The sequence below is a fragment of the Urocitellus parryii genome, chromosome 3 (genome assembly GCF_045843805.1).
Source record: "Urocitellus parryii isolate mUroPar1 chromosome 3, mUroPar1.hap1, whole genome shotgun sequence".
Taxonomy (NCBI): domain Eukaryota; kingdom Metazoa; phylum Chordata; class Mammalia; order Rodentia; family Sciuridae; genus Urocitellus; species Urocitellus parryii.
In genome coordinates, this window is record NC_135533.1 from 124,142,796 (window position 1) to 124,165,866 (window position 23,071).

A 23,071-nucleotide genomic window follows, 5' to 3' on the forward strand; every position below is an offset into this window, starting at 1 on the left:
ATACAAAATTAAAACCCAAAGCAGGCAATTCTGCACCGAAGAGCATAAGTGAATGGATCAAAATCTGTATCATTGAATAAGAAACCTTTATATTAATTCTACAATTAATTACTGACAAAAATAATCAAATAAAGGTATTGAGCTGAGTTGTATCAAACAATCCACCCACCCACAAAAAGGTATATCAAAAAACAGCTTCACATTCAAATTTAATAAGCCTGCCGCTTTAAGTCACAGACACAAATTAATCCCTTTTCTGACGGGCAATAGTGTAGTGCCTCTTGCATCCTCATCCACGACATTTGCTACCTTCTGGGTGCGTCTTCAAGTGTGTGCCCTGTGCTTGGTGGAGGCTCCCCCAAGGATTGCAGCAGGCGTGGCGGGGCTGACTGTCCCTGTTGGGGAAGGGTTCGCTGAACTCCGAGATGTCGCCTTCTCCTTAATAAAGGTGGCTGGCTTCAATTCTAATCTTTGCTTGAAAATTCACATTTGTCGTTGGCAACCAATACTGCCTGCCACTCGTTTTTCTGGAAGGGACAATCTGCTGGGCGTTGAGAAAGTGTCTGGGGAACATCTGAGCAGCTGTGGTTCATCCCCAGTCAGTCTCCCCAGGGAAAGGCGGGCTCAGAGGCAGCAAACTCAGTTTGCAACTCAGCCAGCCAGGAAGGGCCTCCTCTGAGTGCAGTGTCACACGCCCTCAGGAGGCCTCAGGGGTGCTGTGGACATGCGTTCTCTTTCATCCCAAGACTTGCAAACAAGGGTTGGTGCTTCAAGGTTGTCCTCAGAATCGCTTCAGTGAGGAATTATGTGATGCTGGGTAAGTGGGTGGTGGTGACTCACCTTGCTGTCCCCACTCACCTTGCTGTCCCCACAGTACAGAAGGCCAAAGATCCCTTAGCATTATCGGAGAGCAGGATTGACCCCATCTGGGGGTGACTAGCTTAAGGAGGCTGAGTGAATGTCAACCAGGGACAGGATAATAAGCTAACAGCCAGGGCACTTGGCTAAAGCCTCCGGAGACTCCAGGGCTGCGGGGATTCACCAGCTGCAGGGTTCATCTGTTTTTGTTGCTAATTCTGTGCTTGACAATTAATGAATCTGCATGAAAAAGTGCAGCCTGAGTCCTGGCCCAGGGGGTGTGGTGACAAGGGCTCTGTCCTGGCCCCTGGGCAGCCCTCTCCAGGGCCTGGGTTTTGAGAACTGGAGTTGTGTAAGGATGGGCAGAAGCCCGAGAGTCCTACCAGAGGGGGTTGCACCTGCCCATGGGAAGGGCGTGGGCCCTGTGCAAACCCCAGGCTGGGACAGGGGCTGGCTGCTGGCCCACCACCAGGGAACAGCCCTGCCCACTAGAGGAGACTGCGCATGGCCTTCTTTTTAGCTCTGCAGGCACCCATCTCTGCTGCCTTTCCTTCCCTACTAAGGACTCTGCCAGACTCCCCCCAACTCACTTCACCTGCCCCAAGTCAGAAAGAATACGAAGTCAATAAGTAAATTAACCTGCAGATCTGCACAGTTCTGACTCTTTAAAGCTCTCCGAATCAGTAGCCCTGGGAGGCTCCCTCTGCACCTAAGGTTGTTACTCAGGTATACGAGGCTGCCGCAACATTTAGAGTGCAGCCTGTAAATCTCCCAATCTGAGATCATAAAATAAAATAGACAAAACATTAAAAGATTTGACTACTGGGCTGTTTTGTCATTTGATGATAACATAAAAAAAATCAGTGAAGTTTTGAGAGGATCTGCACGTAAAAAAAAAAAAAAAATCAATGTATGGGAAACATAATGCACTGTTGTGAGCCCCGAGGCACCATCAAGAGGACCCTGTCAACTCCAATCAGACTGCATTCCAGCCCCCCAAGGCTGCGACTCACCCACACAACCAAAGACAACACCAGATAAACACGTACCCACTGCGTCTGTGCCATCTCCTTCATCGACTCCGTGAAGGCGACAGCAAATCTAGTAAATGAACAAAAATAATGGAGACAATTAGGCCAGAATTCAATTAACAAAACTGTGAAACAGCTCCTCGGAACAAATGATGAGAGACAGGGTAAGGCACTGAATTTAAAGTGCAATCAATCTTTATTACTTGTGGTCACTGACCATTAGGTTCACACTCCACTCACATCAAAAAAGTTGCTTATGGAAGAAGTAAACCAAATGATGCTCAAAACTTCCTATTTTTCGTGTTAATTCCATGCAAGGTCAGAGAAGCAGGGGTAGAATTAAAGCCAGCAAGCCAGGTGCAGGAGAGAAGCAGGGCACTTGGCTAAAGCCTCCCTGAAACTCCAGGGCTGTGGGGATTCACCAGATGGACAGGAACACCTATGTGTTATTTTATTGGATTTGTGCATTTGTTTATTTACTTTTTTTTTAACCAGAGATTGAACCCTGAGGTGCTCTACCACTGAACCACATCCCAGCCCTTTTAATTTTTTTTTTTTTTTTTTTTTTTAATTGTGAAGCAGGGCCTTGCTAAGCTGCGGAGGTTGGTTGGTCTCAAACTTGTGATCCTCCTGCCTCTGCCTCCCAAGTCACTGGGATCGAAGATATGCACCATCATGCCCGGCACATCTACATTTTGATACAGTTAAATACTCCTTCAGCAAATGTTCAAGGGGCTCTCAAGCTAAGAATGAGAAGATAAGGTATTCATGAAGTTCTTGTTTGTCATGAAGTACAGAAATATTAACAGATACCTCTTAATGGAAATGAATACCACATTCCTAGGTGGGAAGGATATGAAGATGTTCCTGTTCACCAAGTGAGATGAGAATTCAATAGCAGTGCAAAGGGCATCCTGGCCCATTGCCAGCTACTGCTGTTCACCCAGGGAACAGGGATTCAAGGAAGGCTGTCGCATGACCAAAAGCGGGAGTTCATAATCCACGTGAATCAACCGTGTAATATGATGTATTAAGAACTATGTAATGTTATGAACGACCAATAAAAAAAAAAAAAAAGAAGTCCTAGAGGGCTTCATCCCAGAGGGCACCTTGAGTCAAAGGCTCGGGAGACCATGGTGGGCACTGGAGGCCGTCCATCATTCCTGCCCAACAGCATCACTATTCCAAGCAAGCAGGCAGTGTGCCCTCTCCGAGGGCGCCCTGTTTCTGCCCTCCTCAGAGAGAACGCTCTAGAGTGTGGAGCCCTAAGACCCTGGGCCAGGAAGGAACTTGAAGACAGCAGCCCTCTTGTGAAAGGTGTCCAACGAGGACCCTTGCACCTTGGTTGAATATTGGGTTTACCCACTTTGCCTTGTGATTCTGTTTGTTGAAAACATCAGTAGTCAAGACTACAGCTCAGAAAACTACAGATGGAATTACCGGTATTTAGCTAGTGCTGACCTACCAAACAGCAGAGCCACGGCATTAACCTAGGAGGTGAAGTTTTCTAATCATGAAATGACTTTTATGCCTCTTCATTTTATGTCAACCCTCTCTGGATCATTGATTTAACAATATTTTCCCCAATGGCTGTCTGAATGATGCTCCATGAAATGATTTCCACAATTTTGCGGATACTTTTAATTTAATTTTGATATTTATAAAATAATTGCCAAATTATTACTATATTATAATATTTACAAGCTGAAGATTGATACTAAATTAAAATTGGACACTATACTATATAGAAAAAAAGGCTAACATATGAAATAAAATGTTTGAGCTATTCCCTATAGAAAAAAATGCACTGATTTAAGAATTTTTTGATGGAAGATGAGACACCACAGAGTTAGGCAAGGTCCAGGCTTTGCTTTATAGAACAGGGACTCTGGTGTCAGCCAAGACCTGTTTGATGCCTGCAAATTTCTTGCCCATTAACCTCAATCAATGACCCCCAAATAAAAATCAAAATTGTTTTAATAACAATGCAATGAATAATACTAATGATAATACCATTAAGATGGATTCGCTCAGTATTTGTTCTAGTAAACAGAATTATTTTTCTTCTTTAAAACTGTGTGTTAAAAATCACATGATTCTAGAGGTAATAAGTGTTTGGAGGGTGAGATTACCACAGAGAAACCCTGTAGGACGGCTGCCCTTCAAGGCGGTCCCCAAGGGTCAGCACCTTTGTCCACTGGGGGTACACATGAGCATGCACTCAGAATGTGGGTCTCCATTTTCAACAGGCTGCATTTCCACCCACTTGGGCTCAGCAAGTCCTCAAGAATAACAGGGTCCCGGCATTCCCTGGCCCAACGGGTTTCCAAAGACTGCACCCACGTTACACAAATAGGCTGCCCTGGGGGGTTGGGGGTGACCCAGCTACATAAACACACAAGCATTCCAACCTCCCCAGGGCTTGACAGCCAGCAGACGTAATGATGAGCTACAGAAAACTGACAACTGGTGATTTAGCAGGCTAAAAACCGATTATCCGGTTGAGTTTTCTTTTGCTTTTACAGTGACACGAAGATTAAAAACAGTGGAAAGGACCCACGGGCAGTCCCTGGATATGGGGTTGCTCTACAGAGGTGAGCCTTTCTCAGGGCAGCCAGTGGGTGCCAGGGAGGCCTAACGGCACAGGCCCGGCCTCCTGGACCCCACAAAGCCTGCCACTCGCCTCGAAATGTGTCGTTAGCTTAGCCCTCTATTTTGGGTACATGTGCACATTCACTTCTTTCAATCAACCTCCTCTTTCTTCCAAGTTGGCATGGAACAGTGGAGGGCACCTATTGCTGCTCTAGGTCTGGCTTCTCGTATAGCTCTGTAGCATTCATTAGGCAGTAGGGTCCAACTTACTCCAGGCTGCCGTACAAATACGATTACCGCTAGGGTTTCAATACGAAGTGTCCCCAAGACTTATGTGTTGAAGACCTCTCCCTAATGTAGCCATATCCAGAGGGGGAGTATGGGGCAGTGAGTGGATGAGGGCTCTGACCCCACTGGTAGTTCATCCATCGATGGATTCGTAATCTGAATGGACTCCTGGGATCAGGTAGAAACCGCAGGAGCAGCTGAAGGGACCCAGCTGAAGGAGTTGATTCTGGGGGCATGCCCTTAAGGACTTCATCTTGTGCCTGGCTGGTCCTCCCTCTGCCATCCCTTGCTTCCTGGCTGCCCAAAGCTGAGCAGCTTTCCTCAGCCATATGCTCTTCCACCAAGATATTCTTCTGCCCTCCCTCACGCCCAGAGCATGGTGCCAGCCAGCCGGACTGAGGCCTCTGAAACTGTGAGCCAGAGTACATCTTTCCTCCTTTAAGTGTTTTCCATCAAGACTTTTGGTCAGTGATGAAAAAAGCTGACAATACAACCATTTTCTAAGTATGCCTTGTTAAAAATCAAAATCACAACCAATTTAAATATTGTGCTTTAGTTAGATTCTAGGATCAGAAATGCCTCCGTAAACAGGGCGAGCGTTCTGATGAGCTGGGTGGGGTCAGTCAGCTTGACAGATGGGAAAGGCCCTCAGCAACTTAGTGAGACTCTAAGCAACTTAGTGAGACCCTGTCTCAAGTTAAAAAATAAAAAGGGCTGGGGACATGGCTCAGTGGTAAAGCACCCCTGGGTTCAATCCCCAGCACCAAAAAAAGAACTGTACCAAATGTGCTCTTTTGAACACCTGGGCAGGAAAGCTCTGGAAGTGATTCCAGCTGAAGTTCTGACCTCCCCACCTGGGGGTAGAAACACATGCAGGCATACTGGTGGCTGCAGTGATGGAGCTGCTATCCACATTCAGCATCTGGGGTCAGGGGCTTGTCCCCCAACCCCATAGGATATGGGATTCCTGGTCCCAGGTGCTCGTAGTGCCACCTTTGAGCAGCACCCCACAGCAGCGGACAGACTTATATTCCTTGTACTCACGGCATGGCTGGGAGTGGCATGACTGAGCAAAAGACTGAGCTGTGGTTTAGGGATCCAGCAGGTGGCCTGTCTTGCAAAGGATGTGTAGAGCTCAGGAAGTGACAGGCAGGAGCCCTGCAGGGAGCCACAGCTGGGACGAACCTGAGTCAAGGTGCACCTCATTCATGGGCTGATAAAGCAAGAGTTCCCTGTGTCATCTGAGAAGGCAGCAGCTGTCTTTTCTGCCACGGGGACAGTCTATAAGAACCCACCCAGTATTAAGTGGAGGCCAAGGGCCCGGAGTCGGGTACTCTGAGGATTCATGGCCACACACCACCGTGGCACATGAGGGGAGAGGTGCCGGGAAGCTGGTTGCCTGTGGGTAGATGGGAACTGCCTAACAACCACTCTGCTCAGTCTTTCAGTGAATCCCATGCAAGTGGGTTCAGTGTGGGACCCGGGAGCTTCTCGGGGGTTACCTGGCTTCCTCGAGCACTCTCCCCATCACTTCGTTTTTTTCCCTGTGGTTGGCATCCTCGTTTAAATCCGTTCCCCCGAAGATGATTCCAAAAGGAATTTGATGACCTGGGAACCGGTGACAGGAAACAGGATTTAGCTTTGGAAACGTCCCCAGCAACCCGCACCAGAGGATGAATGGAAAGCTGCCATTTCAGAGCAAGGTGCTGTACGGAGCGAGGAGTGGGTCTCAGCCCACAGCGGCAGCTCTGAGATCCGTCACTGGAGATGCCAACTGCTGTGTCCATGACTGGCTTTTTTTTTTTCAATTAATTTGCTTTCAATTTTATCAGATGAAAAATATTGGTAGCTACCATCTACCAAAGCCAAGTTTATCATTTCTGGGAAACAAGCTCATCTGTGACCATCGAGGTTTGTGACAGAGAAAGGGGCCTCCCAGCTTAGAGCTGTCGTTTGTCATCATGCCAGCCAGCGGCTGAGGGGGTGTAAGAGACATGATCCCAACCAAGTCCCCAAGCAGTATGCATCACAGCAGGAGGGATAAATCATAGCCACAGGGCTGCAGTGGGAACCAGGTACCCACAGTGCTGAGCACTGCAGCAGGAGGGACCCTGAGAGGGCAGACGCAGATTCCCAGGGGAGGCCCAGGTTGAGGGAAGCACAGGGCGAGGCTGTCCCCGGCTCACTCAGGAACCAAGTCATGGGCACCAAGGTGCACAGATCAAGTTCAATGATGTGCTCATCACGAGCGACTCCCCTGCTCCCTGAAAGGACTTCCAAAGGTCAACTAGAGTCTCCAAAGGCTCTACGGCCTGCAAACCTGCAACAGGTCAAGTCCAACCAGAGTCATCCTGGGGTTTCCCACACAAGATGACCCCTTTGAGTGTGTAAGGGAGAGATATTGAACTTTCCTTTAAATCAAAGGAATTCTTTTCATCATGGAAATTAATAGATTCCATCCTTCTCTGTCTATCTAGATTGCGCTCACCCTAGAATGTCACTGCCAAGAATTCAGCCTCAAGATACTGAGCAGAGCTGTAATGCAAGTGCGTGCGATAAAGGTGCTAGAAGAGGGAGAATCTGAGACACAATCTAGCTGATCACTGGTGGAGACAAGCCTTGTTTTAGGAGGGGTGTGTGTGAGTGTGTGTGTGTGTACTCAGAAAAACTGCAAAATCTACTGCTAAGTGAGGAAAACAAGCACGTGTTGGTCAACACAATGTGTGTGTGGCTGTGATAAATATGTTTCTCTACACATCTAACATCTGTGCAAAGACACTCGAAACAAACTGCCGCGGCCTCTGGGAAGACCCACCAGGCCCCAGGTCCTAGGTAACACTGAGGTTCACTCTCTGATGCTTTATGCTGTTGGAATTCCTGATTGTGGACCTGTATGAACTTTCCCAAGATACACAGACAGAACAGGTACGCAGTGAACCTGGTTCCCCGAGCAGCAGGCTTAGGTCCTGAAGATGCTGGGATGGGCAGATGCTCACCCCATGTGGGAGGACGTGACTCTCTGGGGACTAGCAGATCTCTGGGGGCAGTAGGGCAGCCAGTAGAACTGAGGTTGCTAGAAGCTGCCTGCAGACAGGGGAGACCACCCTGGGCTATCCCAGTGGTCCATCCTGAGGGTCAGGAGGGAGGCAGGTGTGGGTCACACAGGGAGACAGCCATGGAGGGCTTGGAGCTGCAGGAGGGGCCGTGGGGCAAGATGAGAACTGACCCAGGAGCCTCTGGGGGTGAGCACCACCTGCTGAGCCCCTGAGCTTAGGACCTCTAGATCCACAGGTCCCCAGAACTGTGGGACAATGAATGGGTCCTGTGGTACCTTGTCATGCAGCATTAGGCAGCCAATGCAGCCTAAGCCATCAAGGAAGTGCCCTTGGCAAAGACTGCTGGTGAAGAAGGCAAAGGAGGAGAGAGGGAAAGCCTTTCTCAGCACCTAAAACGCTGCTTCAGAGGCAAACAAGGCCCCAGGTCTGATTGACACAAAGAGACCCTGCCGCGGTGGGGGAGGCGCCAGATTTGGGCTCCAGTCCGCCCTGGGCTCCAACCAGCTACGCCTGGAAGACGTGACTTAGGGCAAGGTGCTCATTGCTCTGATCCTTGCCCTCTCCCCAGAAACAGGGATGGTACTAATTAGCTGGTTAACTGACTGATTTCTGAGATCTTAGAAGAGACTGTGCACAACATGCCAGGTTCCCAGCAGACGCCACATGCTGCTTTACACCAAAGACACTCGAATACACCAGTCCAGAAATTCTCTGAATTACATTAGCACTTAGAAGAATGGAACGTGAGCTATTTCACCTACTTATTTTTTCAGTTCTCATTTTATAGTTAAGAAAAGGAAGTCCTAAATAAGTCGCACGTTAGTCTTAATCACAAGACTTTTTTAAAAAAACTCACCATAATTGTAATTGATAAGTTCTAGAAGCCCTTTTGGACTTTTTCTGCAGCATGATATGTGGAGAGTGCATTTGCAAAGCTATTTTTATTAGTGTACATATTTATGGTGTTTTGAAATATGTGCACATTGTAGGATGGCTAGAACAAGCTCATTAATACACACATTACCTCTCAGACTGTTCATTCTGTGGTAAGGACATAAAAACTATTCTCCAGCAATATTCAAGATGCAATTCATTTCTGTTAAGGACAGTCAGCATGCTGCACAACAGATCTCCAGTCTCCTCATTCTGACTAACTGAAGCTAGAGTCTTTACCAACGGCTCCCCAGTGACCCCACAGCAGCTTCTGGAACCATGGTTTCAGCCTCTGCTTCTAGGGATCCTGAGATTCCACAGTAAGTGGGCTCCTGGGGATCTGTCTTTCTGTGTCTGGCTTATTTCTCTTAACAGAATATCCTTCTGATTCATCCAGGTATTTGCAAATGAGAGGATTTTCAAAGCTAGAATCCCACATGTATATATACCCATTTTCTTTATCCACCCATCTATGGATGGACAGTGAGGTCAATTCCCCATCTTAACTGTTGTGAACAATGCTTCAGTGAATGTGGGGTGCAGATGTCCTAAGGAACGCAGGGGAGACCCTCTCCAAAAATGTATGCAGTGGTCTACTCACCAGTATTGCTTACAGTGGAGGGGAAAATGGAAATAGACACAATCTTTCCTAGCCAACCATACTGTGGAAGACCACTCAAGGACAGAAGGAATGGTCTAAACATTGTGTTAGGTAAAAATAGATAACTGAATTATGACATGACTGCAATTTTAAAAACACCCACAATCTGCAGAGTGAGAGCTGGAGGGTGGGCTGGAGGAAGAGAGCTAGCCGGATGCCGGGTTTCACTTTCGGAAATCACCAATTCTGTTTCCTCTGCACAGCAAGTGGTTAGACTCCTTCTTGATCAGTCACCTGAGCCTGTCGGCTGCCCTGTTAGGTTCAAGCCTGAGCATATTTTCAACAAGAAACACAGGAGGGCTTCATTCACACAGGGGACTGCCAGCATCAAATGTCCTGGAAAGTTGTCTCTCACACGTTGGTTAAGGCCCCTGAAAGGAGGCCAGAAAGCCAGCTGCAGGGTGGCAGGTGTCACAGCCCGAATGAGAACAGCTACAAGGGTCCCTTATTAAACACTCCAGAGACTGACTGCAGTGTGGACAGGCCCAGAGGGAGTAATGAATGTGCCATTTCAAAGTTCACATTTGTACTGTTTTCTGAAATACTCCCACTATTACTGCAGTATATCTGCAAGGCAGACCAATGTTGCTAAGGTGCTAGCCCTTTGTCTGCATATTTGTTCTAGCAACTTTCTTACTTAATCATGCCCTCAGCAAATACTAATTTTAAAAAGAAAAGTGAGCTGGGAATGGAGCTCAGTTGATAGAGTACTTATCTCTCATGCGCAAGGCCCTGGGTTCAATCCCCAGCACCGCAAGGGAAAAACAAACAAAAAGTGAACTTGCACTTGTCCAGGTTAAGGTCTTGCTTATGTTGAATACACACAGCCACACACCCATGGCTTGTTTTCCTCCAGCAATATGTATCAGAAGTTTAGAAATGCCTACACCCTAAGATCACTTCTAGAAAATTCTAAAGTAAGTGAGATGAAATTTTTTCCAAAAGAATATGTAAACGTCTGTTCATCAATACACTATTTATAACTGAGGGGGAAATAAGATGCAATCCTTCGACAACAGAGGCAATGTTCTGATAATATTGTTAGGTAAAAATAAGTAACTAAACTAAAAGTACTATATGACTACAATTAAAACATATACACTGTGCAATATGGTGAGAAACCTGAGCAGCATTTTGAGTATTTCATATCTGCTTAGCCCCTACTCAGCAGCCGACAAACATCTTCTGAAGGTAGTTGCAAGTTTAGATTATAAGAATGTATCTTTTTTTGCAAACTTAATTTTTGAATAAAAATGTGAAACAAATGAAACCAAATCACACACAGAGTCTGGTCCTTTCTGCCTAAAATCACAGGTGCCATAGTTTCTTCCTTGCCTTTTTATGTAGTTTCCAAATCACCTACTAATGTAATTTCAGAAATCAGTGAATGTATATATTTAATAAAAGACTATAAAAGTTTCATGGTACATGGAGTAGAACTGCAGTCCAGGCAGTTAGTAACAGTGTAGCACCTGCTGATGTGCAGAACTGGCTCATGAGTACTGGGTACCTTGCCTGGTGAAAACCACATGGCCCAGCAATAGGCTTCTCACCGGCAGGGCTTCCGTTGCTTTTCACAGGTCAAGATACCCGGTTTTACTTTTTAAAAGATAGCCCTTGGGAAGGATGATATTTGATTTCCATAATGAAAAGATGAGCAACAGACAAACAAATAAAAGCAGAGCCAAATTTACTCTGAGGGGTGCTGCCTCTGGCCTTGAAATTTGTTAGGTGGTACAATAAAATTGGTTAATTGATTTTTCCTCAGGGTTGTCTGGGGATGGGGGGCTTGAGCACCACAACTCTTAAGAGAAGAGACGCAAACCTAATTTCAGATGTCTTCATGTTTGTTGAAACAGAGGTCAAGAATGGGAAAACTGAAAAGAACCCAGGTTCAAAGAAAAAAAGCATTTTTGACTAAAGTGAGGGGAATAGGTCCTTGCTCATCTGCGTGGAATGTAAACTGGAATAACCTTTCTGGGTAGCAATTTGTCAGTGTCAATCAAAATTTAAAATAATAATAATACTAATACTATCCCCTGGCCTACAAGTTTACCTAGGAATTAGTACTACTGATAGCTCTCATAATGAAGTTAAGACATATAATCAAAGGTACTTCAACATTGCTTAGAACAGCAAAACTCAGACTTCAATAAATATGTGCATTCTTACAGTAAAATTCAGGTTGAGTAAGCCTAATCCAAAAATCCAAAATAGGAAATGTTCCAAAATTGGAAGCTTTTTGAAGACTGACATGAAGTCACAAGCTGGAAATTTCCAATTCTGACCTTACATAACAGGTCACCAACAAAAGGCAGGCATACTACAATACTCTATAGAACTACCTTCAGGCCAGGAAATAAGGTGTATAGGAAATATAAGTGACTTTTTAGACTTGGGACCCATTCCCCAAATATTTCATTATATATATGCAAATACTCTACAATTAAAAAAAAAAAAAACATAAAATCACAAACACTCTGTCCCAAGCATTTCAGAATAGGAATACTCAACCTGTACCAGGCAGCCACTGAGGGGAGGCTGACAATAGTTACGCAAGTGGGGAAGGTACATAAGGAAATATACAGAATAGCCCGACTTGTAGGAATAAAATATATTCCACATTGCAGGAGAAACAATTTGAAAGAAACACCAGGTATAGACGACATAGACAATACCTCTTGTAGCTAGGAGGACTCCAGACTAGGCTGAGGGGCAGCTGCAGCTATCCATCGGCGATAGACTCCCATGCACCTGTGAGCCAGAGCCAGCACAGGCCTCTCTCTGGCTCCAGGAGGAAGGTTACCCTGGCACATTCTGGGATAAACCTCAGACTCTGCTACATCCTATGTCACTTAGAAGAGATTTGGGGTCCTATGCTGTTCACAGAAAAGCACTCTCTGGGAATAACACTTTCAGAAGTAGGGTCCCCGCTTCTGGAAAGAAATCACTTCTGACAGTGATTTCTGTCAGAAGTGATTTCTGTCCCAGAAACAGGACAGCAGGTACACTCTTACAGGTTCATGAGCTACGATGCCCATACCAAGACATGCACTGCAGGGGCTGAAGTAGAAAAATTCAAAGACAATTTAAGGTCTATAAATTGAATATTTCAAATCGTGGCACTTCCAAGGTAGAGTTGCTAGGGCTCCCATGGGTGGAGATGCCTCAACTGTGTGGCTTGAAGGAGGGGCATCTACGCAAACGGGCAAAGGCCTTCGTGGTGGCCAGTCTTCAAAACAGCAAAACTCAGACTTCAATAAATATGTGCATTCTTACAGTAATTGTATACGTTCTGGCTAGGACCCATGCCATATAGTGCCAGGTAACCAACGGGACTCGTGTTGGGCGGCTTCTGAGGCTGGGTGGTAGAAGACAAAGTGACTTTGCATTTCCTCTCTCTTGGGTTCTTCTCTCTGGGAGAAGCTGGCCACCACGTCTGAGGACACTCACATGTCTGTGGAGAAGCCTCATCTCCTGCCCACAGTTGACTGAGCTGCAAACATGGATATGACCCTCCAACAGCCCGGGTTGACCCAGCGCCCAGGTTGACCAGAGCACACGAGAGCCCCTAGGACAGAATGTCCAGCCAGGTTGCTGGCAAGCGTGTCGCTGAGAGCAGCTAAGTTTGGAGGTTATGCAATAGTAGGTCACTAATGCAGTAGATATATTTCTAGAAGAATCTACATGAAAAAATACTAGCTGGCTGCCTCTGGGGAGGTCAAATGAGGCATAGGGGACAAGAGGCAGGCAAAAGATCCCTTTTCATGCCACACCCTGGAGTCAGGCCTTACTCCTAGCTGGGGGAATGTTTTGCCATGCAAATAAAAAAGAGCATGAGAGCAAATGTCCCCATGTGTGGAGACAGTGTCCCAAGAGGCTCAACTGCAGAAGTGAGGAGAACCTCACCTCACCCTTGACAGTGAAACTTCCGAACACTGAGGAAGCTTCACATATTTTGTGACCAAAAAGTGATCCCAGCATGAGTGCCGTAGATAATGGTGGTCTACAAGTGACTGCTGTCCCCTGAAACATACAGCATAAACGGCACCTTCACCAGGCCACCAATTCAAGAAAGTCCTTCCTGGCTCAGCTAACACAGAACACCTGTCCTGCCCCAACTCGGGGCTATGCTCTCAGGGAAGCCAGACGGGCTGGGCATGTTACAAAACCCACCATCTGCAATAAGATCAAGACTGAAACAGGAGAAAAGAAGGACAATGTGCACCTCCTCTGGGTATCCCAGGAAGCAGCCTGCTGGGCTCCCGAGCGGGCAGCAGTCTCTGTAGGGACGTCCTGCTGTTGACCTCATTGGTCTGAGAGCTCATCCTCTGCCATCAGGTTAACCATCTGTCACTCTGCATCAGGCAGAGATATCGATCACTTCTGTCCAGTACAAAAGAGTCCCAAAGCCAAGGGCCCCATGACCCACTGGACCTTCATTCCTTTTGCAGTTAACCTAGTGATCTTATTATGACATTATTTCCTGAATTGCCTGTTTCAACCCAACTCTCACAAGTGGTCTAAATTAGCTTTAGCGCCATAGCATTTTCCTCATTAAGCTGAATTAAAATCTGTCATAAGGACTCATCTGTAGAAAAGAGTCCCATGTTTAGCTTCTGAAAGGTACACTTTGAAATAGGAAGTACACATGGAGATAGGATAGCCCTCTTCACAGTAAAGACAGTTTCAGCATCCACTTGTTCTGTGTGGACACAGTGACCACATTTTGGAAAATTGCTCAGAAGAAAAACAAAGTGAAGAGCTCCTTGAACTCCTTCCACTTGTGTTCTGGATAAACAGGGTACACCACTGTGCGCATTTTGGAGGTTCCGGGTGCTCTGGGTTTTCAGCATTCCCACTGTTTTACTTTGGAAGAGTGTATTTGTCAGCTTTTTCATTGCTGTGACCAAAAGACTTATAAAGAACAATGTAGAGGAAGTTGGCTCTGAGCTCACGGTTTGAGAGGACTCAGTCTATGGCCAGCCAAATCCACTGCTCTGGGCCTGAGTGAGAAAGAGTGCACTGGGGGCAGGGGAAAGCTGCTCAGGACAGGGCAACCAGGAAGCAGAGAGCTCCTCTCACAAGGGACAAAATATAAACCCTAAGGCAGGCCCCCACCATGTGACCCACTCCTCCAGCCACATCCCATCTGCCTACAGTTACCTCCCAGCTAATCCATTCAGGTGGATTAGTTCACTGACTGGGTCAAAACTTTCATAACTGAATCATTTCACCTCAGAACTTTCATGAATGGTCACACATGAGCTCTTGGGGGATAGCTCACAGCTAAACCCCCACAAAGAGCAGGAGGGTTACCTTGTAAGAGTCGGCCTCCCCTGTAGAGGTGAAGAGCCAGAGCTGCCTCCAAGTTCTCAGCCACAATGAGGTCTGAGATTTCAGACGGGCTTTCAAAGTCAAAGGCGTCTTTCAGAATGCACACGTGTCCTGCGGCTTCTAGATGGTCCCTGTGTCAAAAACAGAGAGATGGGGGAAGATGAAGGAATGCGGACATGCCACAGCTCACTCCTGTGATGGGGAGTTTAAGTCAATTCTACGAGTAATTTTTATTTCTGAATTGCCCTTTAGAGGAAATCTGCTTTGAAATCGAGAAGGCAGCTCAGCATCGAGGACAGCAGCATTTGTCCACCAGTCTCTGACACAACAGACTGCGGCCAGGATAATGGTCAGAGGGCCATGGCTAATTCAGGCTGGCTTGGCAGACTTCAGACGTGGAATCCACTCTGCCATCTCCAGTGACATGTGCTGAACAAGAGAGTTCCTTCTCTGTTTCTTTGACTCCACGTGTCACTTTTTTCTCTTGCCCCTTTATTGTGGGTTGTACCCCAAATCTGTCTTCAGGCCGCTGTTAGTCACTTCTTAAAAAGGACTTCAAGGGGCTGGGAATGTGGCTCATGCGGTAGCGCGCTCGTCTGGCATGTGTGCGGCCCGGGTTCGATCCCCAGCACCACATACCAACAAAGATGTTGTGTCCGCCGAGAACTAAGAAATAAATATTTTAAAAAAAAAAAGGACTTCAAAAGTCACCGATTACCATGACTTCAAAAACTACTTCCTGGCCCTTCCCTTCTACCTTCAGAAAGAATCCCTTTCAAACACATCTCTTCCTTCTTCCCATTTTAACTCAATTCCTGGTAACATAAGTCACACATGCAGAAAAGAACTGTTCAGGATGATACCAACAGCACAAATGAGAAACTGGGAAAAAACTACCATTTACAACACATACAAAAGAGAAAAAGCTAATTTTCTTTATATATAAAGAACTTTTATAAATCAATAAGAAAAAGCCTAATAATCCAATAGAAAAAATATAGTTGGGCATAACATTGCAATTCACAGAAAAACAAAAGCAACTGGGATTTTATTTTATTTTTTAATTTATTAATTTATTTTTTTAGTTATAGGTGGACACAATATCTTTATTTTTATGTGGTGCTGAGGATCCAACCTGGTGCCTCATGCATGATTGGCGAGCGCTCTACCTCTGAGCCACAACCCCAGCCCCAACAACTGGGATTTTAAATGAAGGAAATGGAACTCAATTTTGTCACCTTTTAATGTAAAATATCTATAAAGACCAAGAAGTCTTCCTACGACTTCATGAAATAAACCCTCCTGCACACTATTTGTGAAAGTAGATTAGTCCAACCTCTTTGATGGGTGGTACAGGAACAAGTAGCAAATCCAAAGCACACAAGCCTTCTGGCCACAACTCCATGTCCAGGGACTTACTCCAGAGGTACATTTAAATTCTATGCAGAAACGGGCAGCCAGGAATAGCACCGCCACTATGTTTGAAAGAGCAGGACTGAAAACCACCATCCAACCTGATCTTCAGCCACTAAGACAAGGCAGTGAGTGGGTCACCACAAAGCGACTCCAAATGAGCTCCAGACTCATGGTGAGCAAAGCAGAGAAAGCCTGTGTAGATTCTGTGTTGCACAGAGCACCTTGAAGGAAACCCAGAAAGGCATGGTAACAATCTGTCCCAACAGGACATGGAAGCAGGAGGGGGACTTCCCACTACATTCCTTATCCTCTTGGGGATTTTTTGCTGTGTGCATGCATTATAATTCATAATTATTTGAGATGTGTGTGTATATGTGCAGGTGACACTCAGAGCCACGTCTTTGCCCTGATTAAAACCTCCAACAGCTCACAGTAGTCAGTTCAACTAAACCACATGAAAATGAGGTCCCTCTTGGTCTTGTTAATGAATAACCTGACCGCTGAGCATGTCCCCACTGCAAAGTCCAAACACCCCAGCCCAGCTCAGGCAGGCCCCACCTCCCGCCACAGCCCAAGCTGATGCCACCCATGGCCAGCCCTGCCTTCCACCCACAGGACAGATTACTAGCCAGCCACCTGGCCCCACCTCCTGCCCATGAATGTTGACAACCCTCCTCCCACTCTCTGCTCTGGGTCTCCCCCTCTGTATCCCTGCCACACTCCCCCCGCCGCACTTACACCCTCTGTGCTACAGTTACATGAATGGTGAAGTCACAAGTTGGGGCTCTGGTAACAAAATGAGCAAATAGATGATAATCAAATACACTTAAAATGTCCCTTGAGAATTCTCCTAAATCACCCAGACAGCCTGAGAGTCTGAGATGCAAGCCCAACAGAGCCCTTTTTACTTCAGCTCCACCAGCGGGATCATTATGTCCTTATTCAAACAAACGAATTGGCCTCCTGATGTGGAGGAGAAATATTTCACAAAATCCTAAGAGTTAGAGTCAAAGAAAGAGGAGGAGGGAACTGAGGAAAGAGAGAAAGGAGAGATGCGAGGAGGAGAGAGGTCAGAAGGAAATGCAGTGGGAGAAGAGGAGGAGGGGAAGGATGTGCAGAGCAGGAGGAAGAGGAGAAACAGTAACGGGTGTAAGAGCAGGAGGAGGAAGAGGGGGAAGAGGAAGAGGAGGAGGTTATCTTGACTCTTGGGCACTGTTTGGTTGTGGTTTCAGGGTGACCCCCTAGGCTCATTGCTGAAATTCAATCCTGACTGTGAAGTACTAAGGTGGAAACTTACTCAGGTGTTTAGAAAGGACTCTGGGAGGCCAGCAGATTACCTAACACCATGAGGTACAGCCCTCATGATAGAGTACCGGAAAATTACACAAAGAGGGAGAGAGCACAAGGGACACACGACGTGTGTTCCCTGTCTCTTGCCATGTGATGCCCTGAGCCACCTTGAGACTCTGCCTGGGAGAAGGTCATCAACCCCTCAACCTTGAACCTGGTGTGAGTTAAACAAACCTCTTCTTTACAAAGTTATCCAGCCTCAGGTATTTCATCACAGTTTCAAAGCATGAACTCGTTCAGATCATAACACGGCCAAGGACTTTGCATTTGGGAGCCACATAGGAACAAAGGACTTGGGAAAAACAGCAGATCCAAGTCCTGAAGCTTGCATCCACTGTGGGCATGCGACAAGATTCCGCCCTACTCACTTGTAGAGGAAGGATAACTTTCCTGCTGATTCCTTTCTACAATGTAAATTGAATACCCAGTGGTCTAACAGCAGCATGCAAATGAAGAAAAACTTAGGTCTTAGGACTGAAATTGGCTTATGCTGTTGAGGTATGTGGTATATCTTGATTTTCTCATTTTCACAGTTGAATTTGATCCTGTCATTGATGTTCAGCAACACTGTCCCTCTCCCCCAGACTTTGCAGCCTTCGAAGATGTAGATGATAACTGACCCGCAGGCTGGAGAAAGGCCTGCTGCCCATGCAGCTACTGCCCACTTGGGCCTAGAAATTGTTATCATGCGAAGGTAAGAATCTAACATGTTTATGAGCAGAAGGGAATAATTGCTATTCCATCTTCTTAAAGCTCTGAGAAATGAGCAGCTGAGAAAATGTATTGATAATTGGAAAAGGGTTTGAATTCTTCTCAGAGAATCCATTCTTGAGAGATTTATGACCTCTGCAGAATCGATACAGAAGAGAACAGGAAGGCAGCCTTAGGAGGGGATGAGATTCATGATAATGCGTCCTTCCTGATCTGTGAGACCTATTTTAAGCAGCATTTTGACACTGACTTTATGACCTCATAAATACTGTAAATAATTTTTTCATCTTAATCCTCTATGGATTAACGTTTTACCTTCATTTCTAGTTGACATATAACACCTTTAAGTTGCTCTATCTTTATTTCTTCTGTCAAGTAATAATTTAGTTCAGCTAATAAATTCATGAAGCACCTATTATGCCCAAAGAATTCTATTTCTTTTTTTCCTAAAAAGGAAGCTTTTTTGAGAAAGAAGGTATCTCCAAAAAAAAATTAAGAGACTTTGAGAATTTACTTGTCAGTTGCAGGAAGAGAAGAAATGATTTGCGCATCCCTGGCTGGAAATCCGACAGTCCCCCCACCTGCCTCCATCTCCCATCTGAGTCACAGTGAAGCTTAGTTTCAGTGTTTGCCTTAGGGGAATTCCCACAAATCTCCAGGTCTGATTTTTTACAAAATAACAAGAACAATCCCACTGGGGCAGGGAGCACCAGCTGCAGCCCATTCCAGCTCCCTGTGCCCTGGAAGACCCTGAGATGGGAGACAGGGACCTGGCTGTCCTATGGCAGTCCTCCCTGCTCTGTGGCCTGCATGTATGAGCACCTGGCTGGCTTCCCACAGCTCCTGCTGGGCAGTGCACACCCTCATCTGCAGCTGCCTGGAGCAAGAATGATCTTCGTGCTGCAGACGAGGAAGCCGGCTGTGCTGGACTGGACCATGTGGTTCTCTGAACAGCACTTCAAGAAATGAGGATGTGTAAAAGAAATTGTGCTGGTCTTCGATGAGAAAAATCGCTGTGTCAATGTGGGCAAGCCCTCAAGCTGTTCAGAGAGCAAAGGGGAGCGAAGGCTGCCCTTTCCCTCCTGAGGATCAAGTAAGATAACAGCAACCCATCTGCAGAACATTGCATTACCTGGATGTTATTTATCTGTGAGAATGTTCTGTAAATTGTTAAGGGAGAAAGAGGCAGGGAGGGGTCTGCCTTCAACCACCAGGCCCACCTGTCCTGCACCTGCCAGCCTCTGAACCCCTCCCAGTAGCCTGAGACCCTAACCCAGCAACCACACCCCCCGCAGCCAGGCCCCTGACTCCTCGAGAGCTTCCCACCATGTAGCCCCATTCTTTCAGGGGTTCCTCTTCCCTTCCCAGCAGCAGCAAATAAGCTCCAGGCCCTTCAAGGGCTTCTCCAGCAACCTGCCTCCTCCACCTCCAGTTAACCGGGTTCTCTGCTCCCTTCCTTTGGCAGAAGAACTCCATGCAAGGGCCCCTGCATTTCCCAACTCTGCTTCTCAATCTTGCTCATTCCTGGGCCTCCATCCCCTGTTGCTCCCCCAGAGCAAGGCCAGAGAGCACAGCCGCCGACCTCTTGGAGCCAATGCCCACTGTCCCTTCTCACTCCTTGTTGAACAGGTGGCCTGCACCTCACACTGAACCTGGACAGCTCCTCTCACCCCCTTGAAGGGCGCTTTCAGGGTCTCCATTAAGAGAGCATCCAGACACCTGGAGATCTCTGTACCCTCTTCCCTCCTCCCTCCTCCCTCTGCGCTCTCTTCTGCTCTCTTATTTGTTCCCAAGGCATCAACCTCCACCTCTCACGCTTTAAGCCTGTGGCTTCAAATCTAGGAGCCTCAACGTGACAGGGACAGCACCCAGCTCACCCTTTGCTTCCCATGCTCTCTCACAGCAGGGCAGCCTCCTCCTCCCTGGGGCCCCCATATGTACAGCTCCTTTGGCCACCGATGCTGCCCCCAGCCCCTCTCCCTCTCCACTTCACTAACCTTTAACACCTGTTTTTTTTTTTTTTTAAAGTCGCTTCACATACACAAATGCCCAGTGCAGCAGATTCATAACAGCGCAAAGTGGAAGTGACCCAAATGCCCGTCACTCCTGGGCTGATGAAGACGCGAGTGAAACTGTGTCCACGCAACAGAAAGGAATGAAGAAGTACTAATAGATCATGCAAAGTCCTAGAAAAGGACCACATGGGGTATATTTCCATGTGTATGAGATGATCAGGACAGGCAAATCCATGGAGACAGGAAGCAGATAAGTGGTGGCCAGGGTCTGGGGATGGGTTCAGGGCTGCTGTGGAGGTGAGGAAAATGTCCCAGAATTGAATAGTAGTAATGTTTGCATGACTTTATGAACATACTGGAAATTGTACACTTTAAAAGGATAAGTTTTATGTGATGTGAAAGAGACGGCTGTTTTGGGGGGGGAGCTGTCCCATAGCCCTGAGAGAGGCCTGCCTCCATATGGACTGAGGTCACCCTGTGCCGCCCCAGCCCTATGTATAATTATCTGCATTGTGTGTGTTCTGTGCTGGAGTGCTAAAAACTTCCTCCGGGTGGGCTTAGCACAGAGCTGAGGGCTGAGGGCTGCCTCGCAAGCTCCTCCATGTGATGAACCCACTTCGCCCTTAGAGACAGACGCTCCGCAGACATTTGCTAAATGAAAACGTGAAATGACTTCCAACACCTTTTACTTAAGAGGGAAATGAAGTAGCCTCTTTCCCTCCACTTACTGGACATCCACAATTTCTTATTACTGCTCTAAAGAAAAACCAGGAAACCGGAGAACTTTCCTCCTGCCTTTTGCCTAGTTCCCCAGGGCTTGGTGACCCGGTCAGAAATCAGAATGGCAGTAGCAGAAGGCAGCTGGGTTGGAAGGGAAAGCCTGGTGTACTGCCCTGTGCACTGCTCTGCCCTTCTCCTGCTCTCCCTGCTCCACTGTGTGCTCCTGCTGTGGAAAGCAATTCACATTCAAATGAAAACACTTGCATGCTATGGTCCAGGTGGAGCCCAGGCAGTAGGGGTCACAGTTGGTTTAGAAAGGTTGTTAACCGCATTTCAAGGTTTCTGAAGACAGCCTTCTACTCTAGCAGGACAAGAGGCAGCCTTGGGGACTATGGATTCACCCATCACCAACCCAACAAAGCCCAAGCCAGAGTGTGAACATGTTTTTACACCCATTACCTGTGCCATTCTTTTTTCTCCAGGGTTCTACTCTATTTTTTAGCAAACCAGAGTAAATTTTAGCTTTTAACTTTGTTCTTCTTTAATTTTTAACTTTGAGGTTAGGAGCTGTTCTAGATGAATTCACCCAGCTCCATGGGAGAGTGTCAGGCTCCTCTGGCAGTTACTGACAGCCTCAGTCAGTTATAGGTGGGACCCATATGTCCCCCTACAACCTGGCCACCAAGTGTGCCAAACAATGAATGAGATTCTTAGCCCAAATCCAACTGCAAATGGTTACAGCCTAATATGTGGGTGCAGGTGACTGCCAGGCCAGCAGTGTCAAATCACACTTGGAAGCCTGGGCCTGCCTTCTAGTTGGGTCACAGGATATGTCTACATACAGTGGGAAGAAAGCCACTACAGCTGTCTGTCACCACAAGGGCTGTTCTGCAGGAGTGTGTCTCTGACTTCCTGTTCAAGGCCCACATCATCTTCCCAGAAGAACCCATATCTTTGATGCCCCTAATTATTACTGAGATGCTTTGCTCTTCAGATGTGGGTTCCTAATTCACAGGGCTTAGGAGACCCCTCTGCAGAGTAGGTGCCAATCCAATGCATCTACAGTGCTGACACCCAGCCATCAGCTGTAACCTAACAGTAGCTCAGACAGCCTGCACACAGCTAGCTCACCCCAAAGTGTACATAGAGAGAGGAGACCTTACAACATTGATCTGTTTTCAATCCCAGACTTTTTACCCAGAATGCAATTTTCATCTCTGTCACCTACATCTTCTAAACAGTGGCTAGGCAGTGGAGGCCTGAGCTTCCTGCTGAGAGCCTGGGCACCCAGGAGTGCCCCTACTTGCTCCCAGCATCTGCCCTTCACTCCCCACATTCAATCCTGAGCCCTGTTCATCTTGATTCTTAAATATGCCAAACCCAAAAGTGTCCTCGGGTCCCCACCTTCTCACCCTCCATCTGCAGTCACCGTAACCTTCCCGTGCAGACCTCCCATGGCCTTTCAGGGCTGCTATTTCTGGTCCTGTGAGAAGGAGGTCCTGGCTGCCTTTCCAGTTGCATCTCCTGGCCCCACCTGGAGCAGGCTGATCAGACTCAGCACCACCAACACAGAGGCTCAGAAAACCACACTCGGAAGCGAGCCTCAGAAGCAGCTTCAGACTCCAGTCTTTCTCTGACCTCCGTCCTCCTGTCTCCTCCCGGCTTTTTCCCCTCAAAGCAGCTATGAAAACTAGAATTTTTGTGCCCCACAGCAGGTCCTAAAAATCTAGAATTTTATTTCTCCAAGAAAGCCATAAAGCCTAAAATATTAATCTCCCTCTCTTGAACTGGCCATAAAGAAAGCCTTCCATTCCTACATTCATATGTGAATTCACGACATAATGATAATCCCACATGATGTTCAACCAGAAGGATGGGAAGTTGTACTCCCTGTGTGCAATATGGCAAATGCATTCTATCGCCTTGTATAATTAAAAAGAACATACAAAAAAAATTCTTCCATCTGCCTCATCTGATGGAAGCCTGTAAGACCCCATCCCGGAAGGATGTCCTGCCTTGTGCCTGGGAAGGGAATGCTGCCCAGAGGCTAAGAGGGACCTGAGAGGACAGGCCTTGCTGGCTTCCCCACTAGGTCTGGTACTA

General features: G+C 46.9%; 1 protein-coding gene across 1 annotated transcript in view; it reads right to left on the reverse strand.

The window, feature by feature from the left end:
- Glt1d1 (glycosyltransferase 1 domain containing 1) overlaps positions 1–23,071 on the reverse strand; it is a 69,178-nt gene that overhangs the window by 43,662 nt on the left and 2,445 nt on the right. Inside the window, exons 2-4 of the mRNA XM_026408048.2 lie at positions 14,739–14,887; positions 6,272–6,377; positions 1,908–1,959 (exon numbers count right to left, since the gene is read on the reverse strand). Of these exons, the coding sequence (XP_026263833.2) occupies positions 1,908–1,959; positions 6,272–6,377; positions 14,739–14,887 (307 nt within the window). The remainder of the gene's footprint in view (positions 1–1,907; positions 1,960–6,271; positions 6,378–14,738; positions 14,888–23,071) is intronic.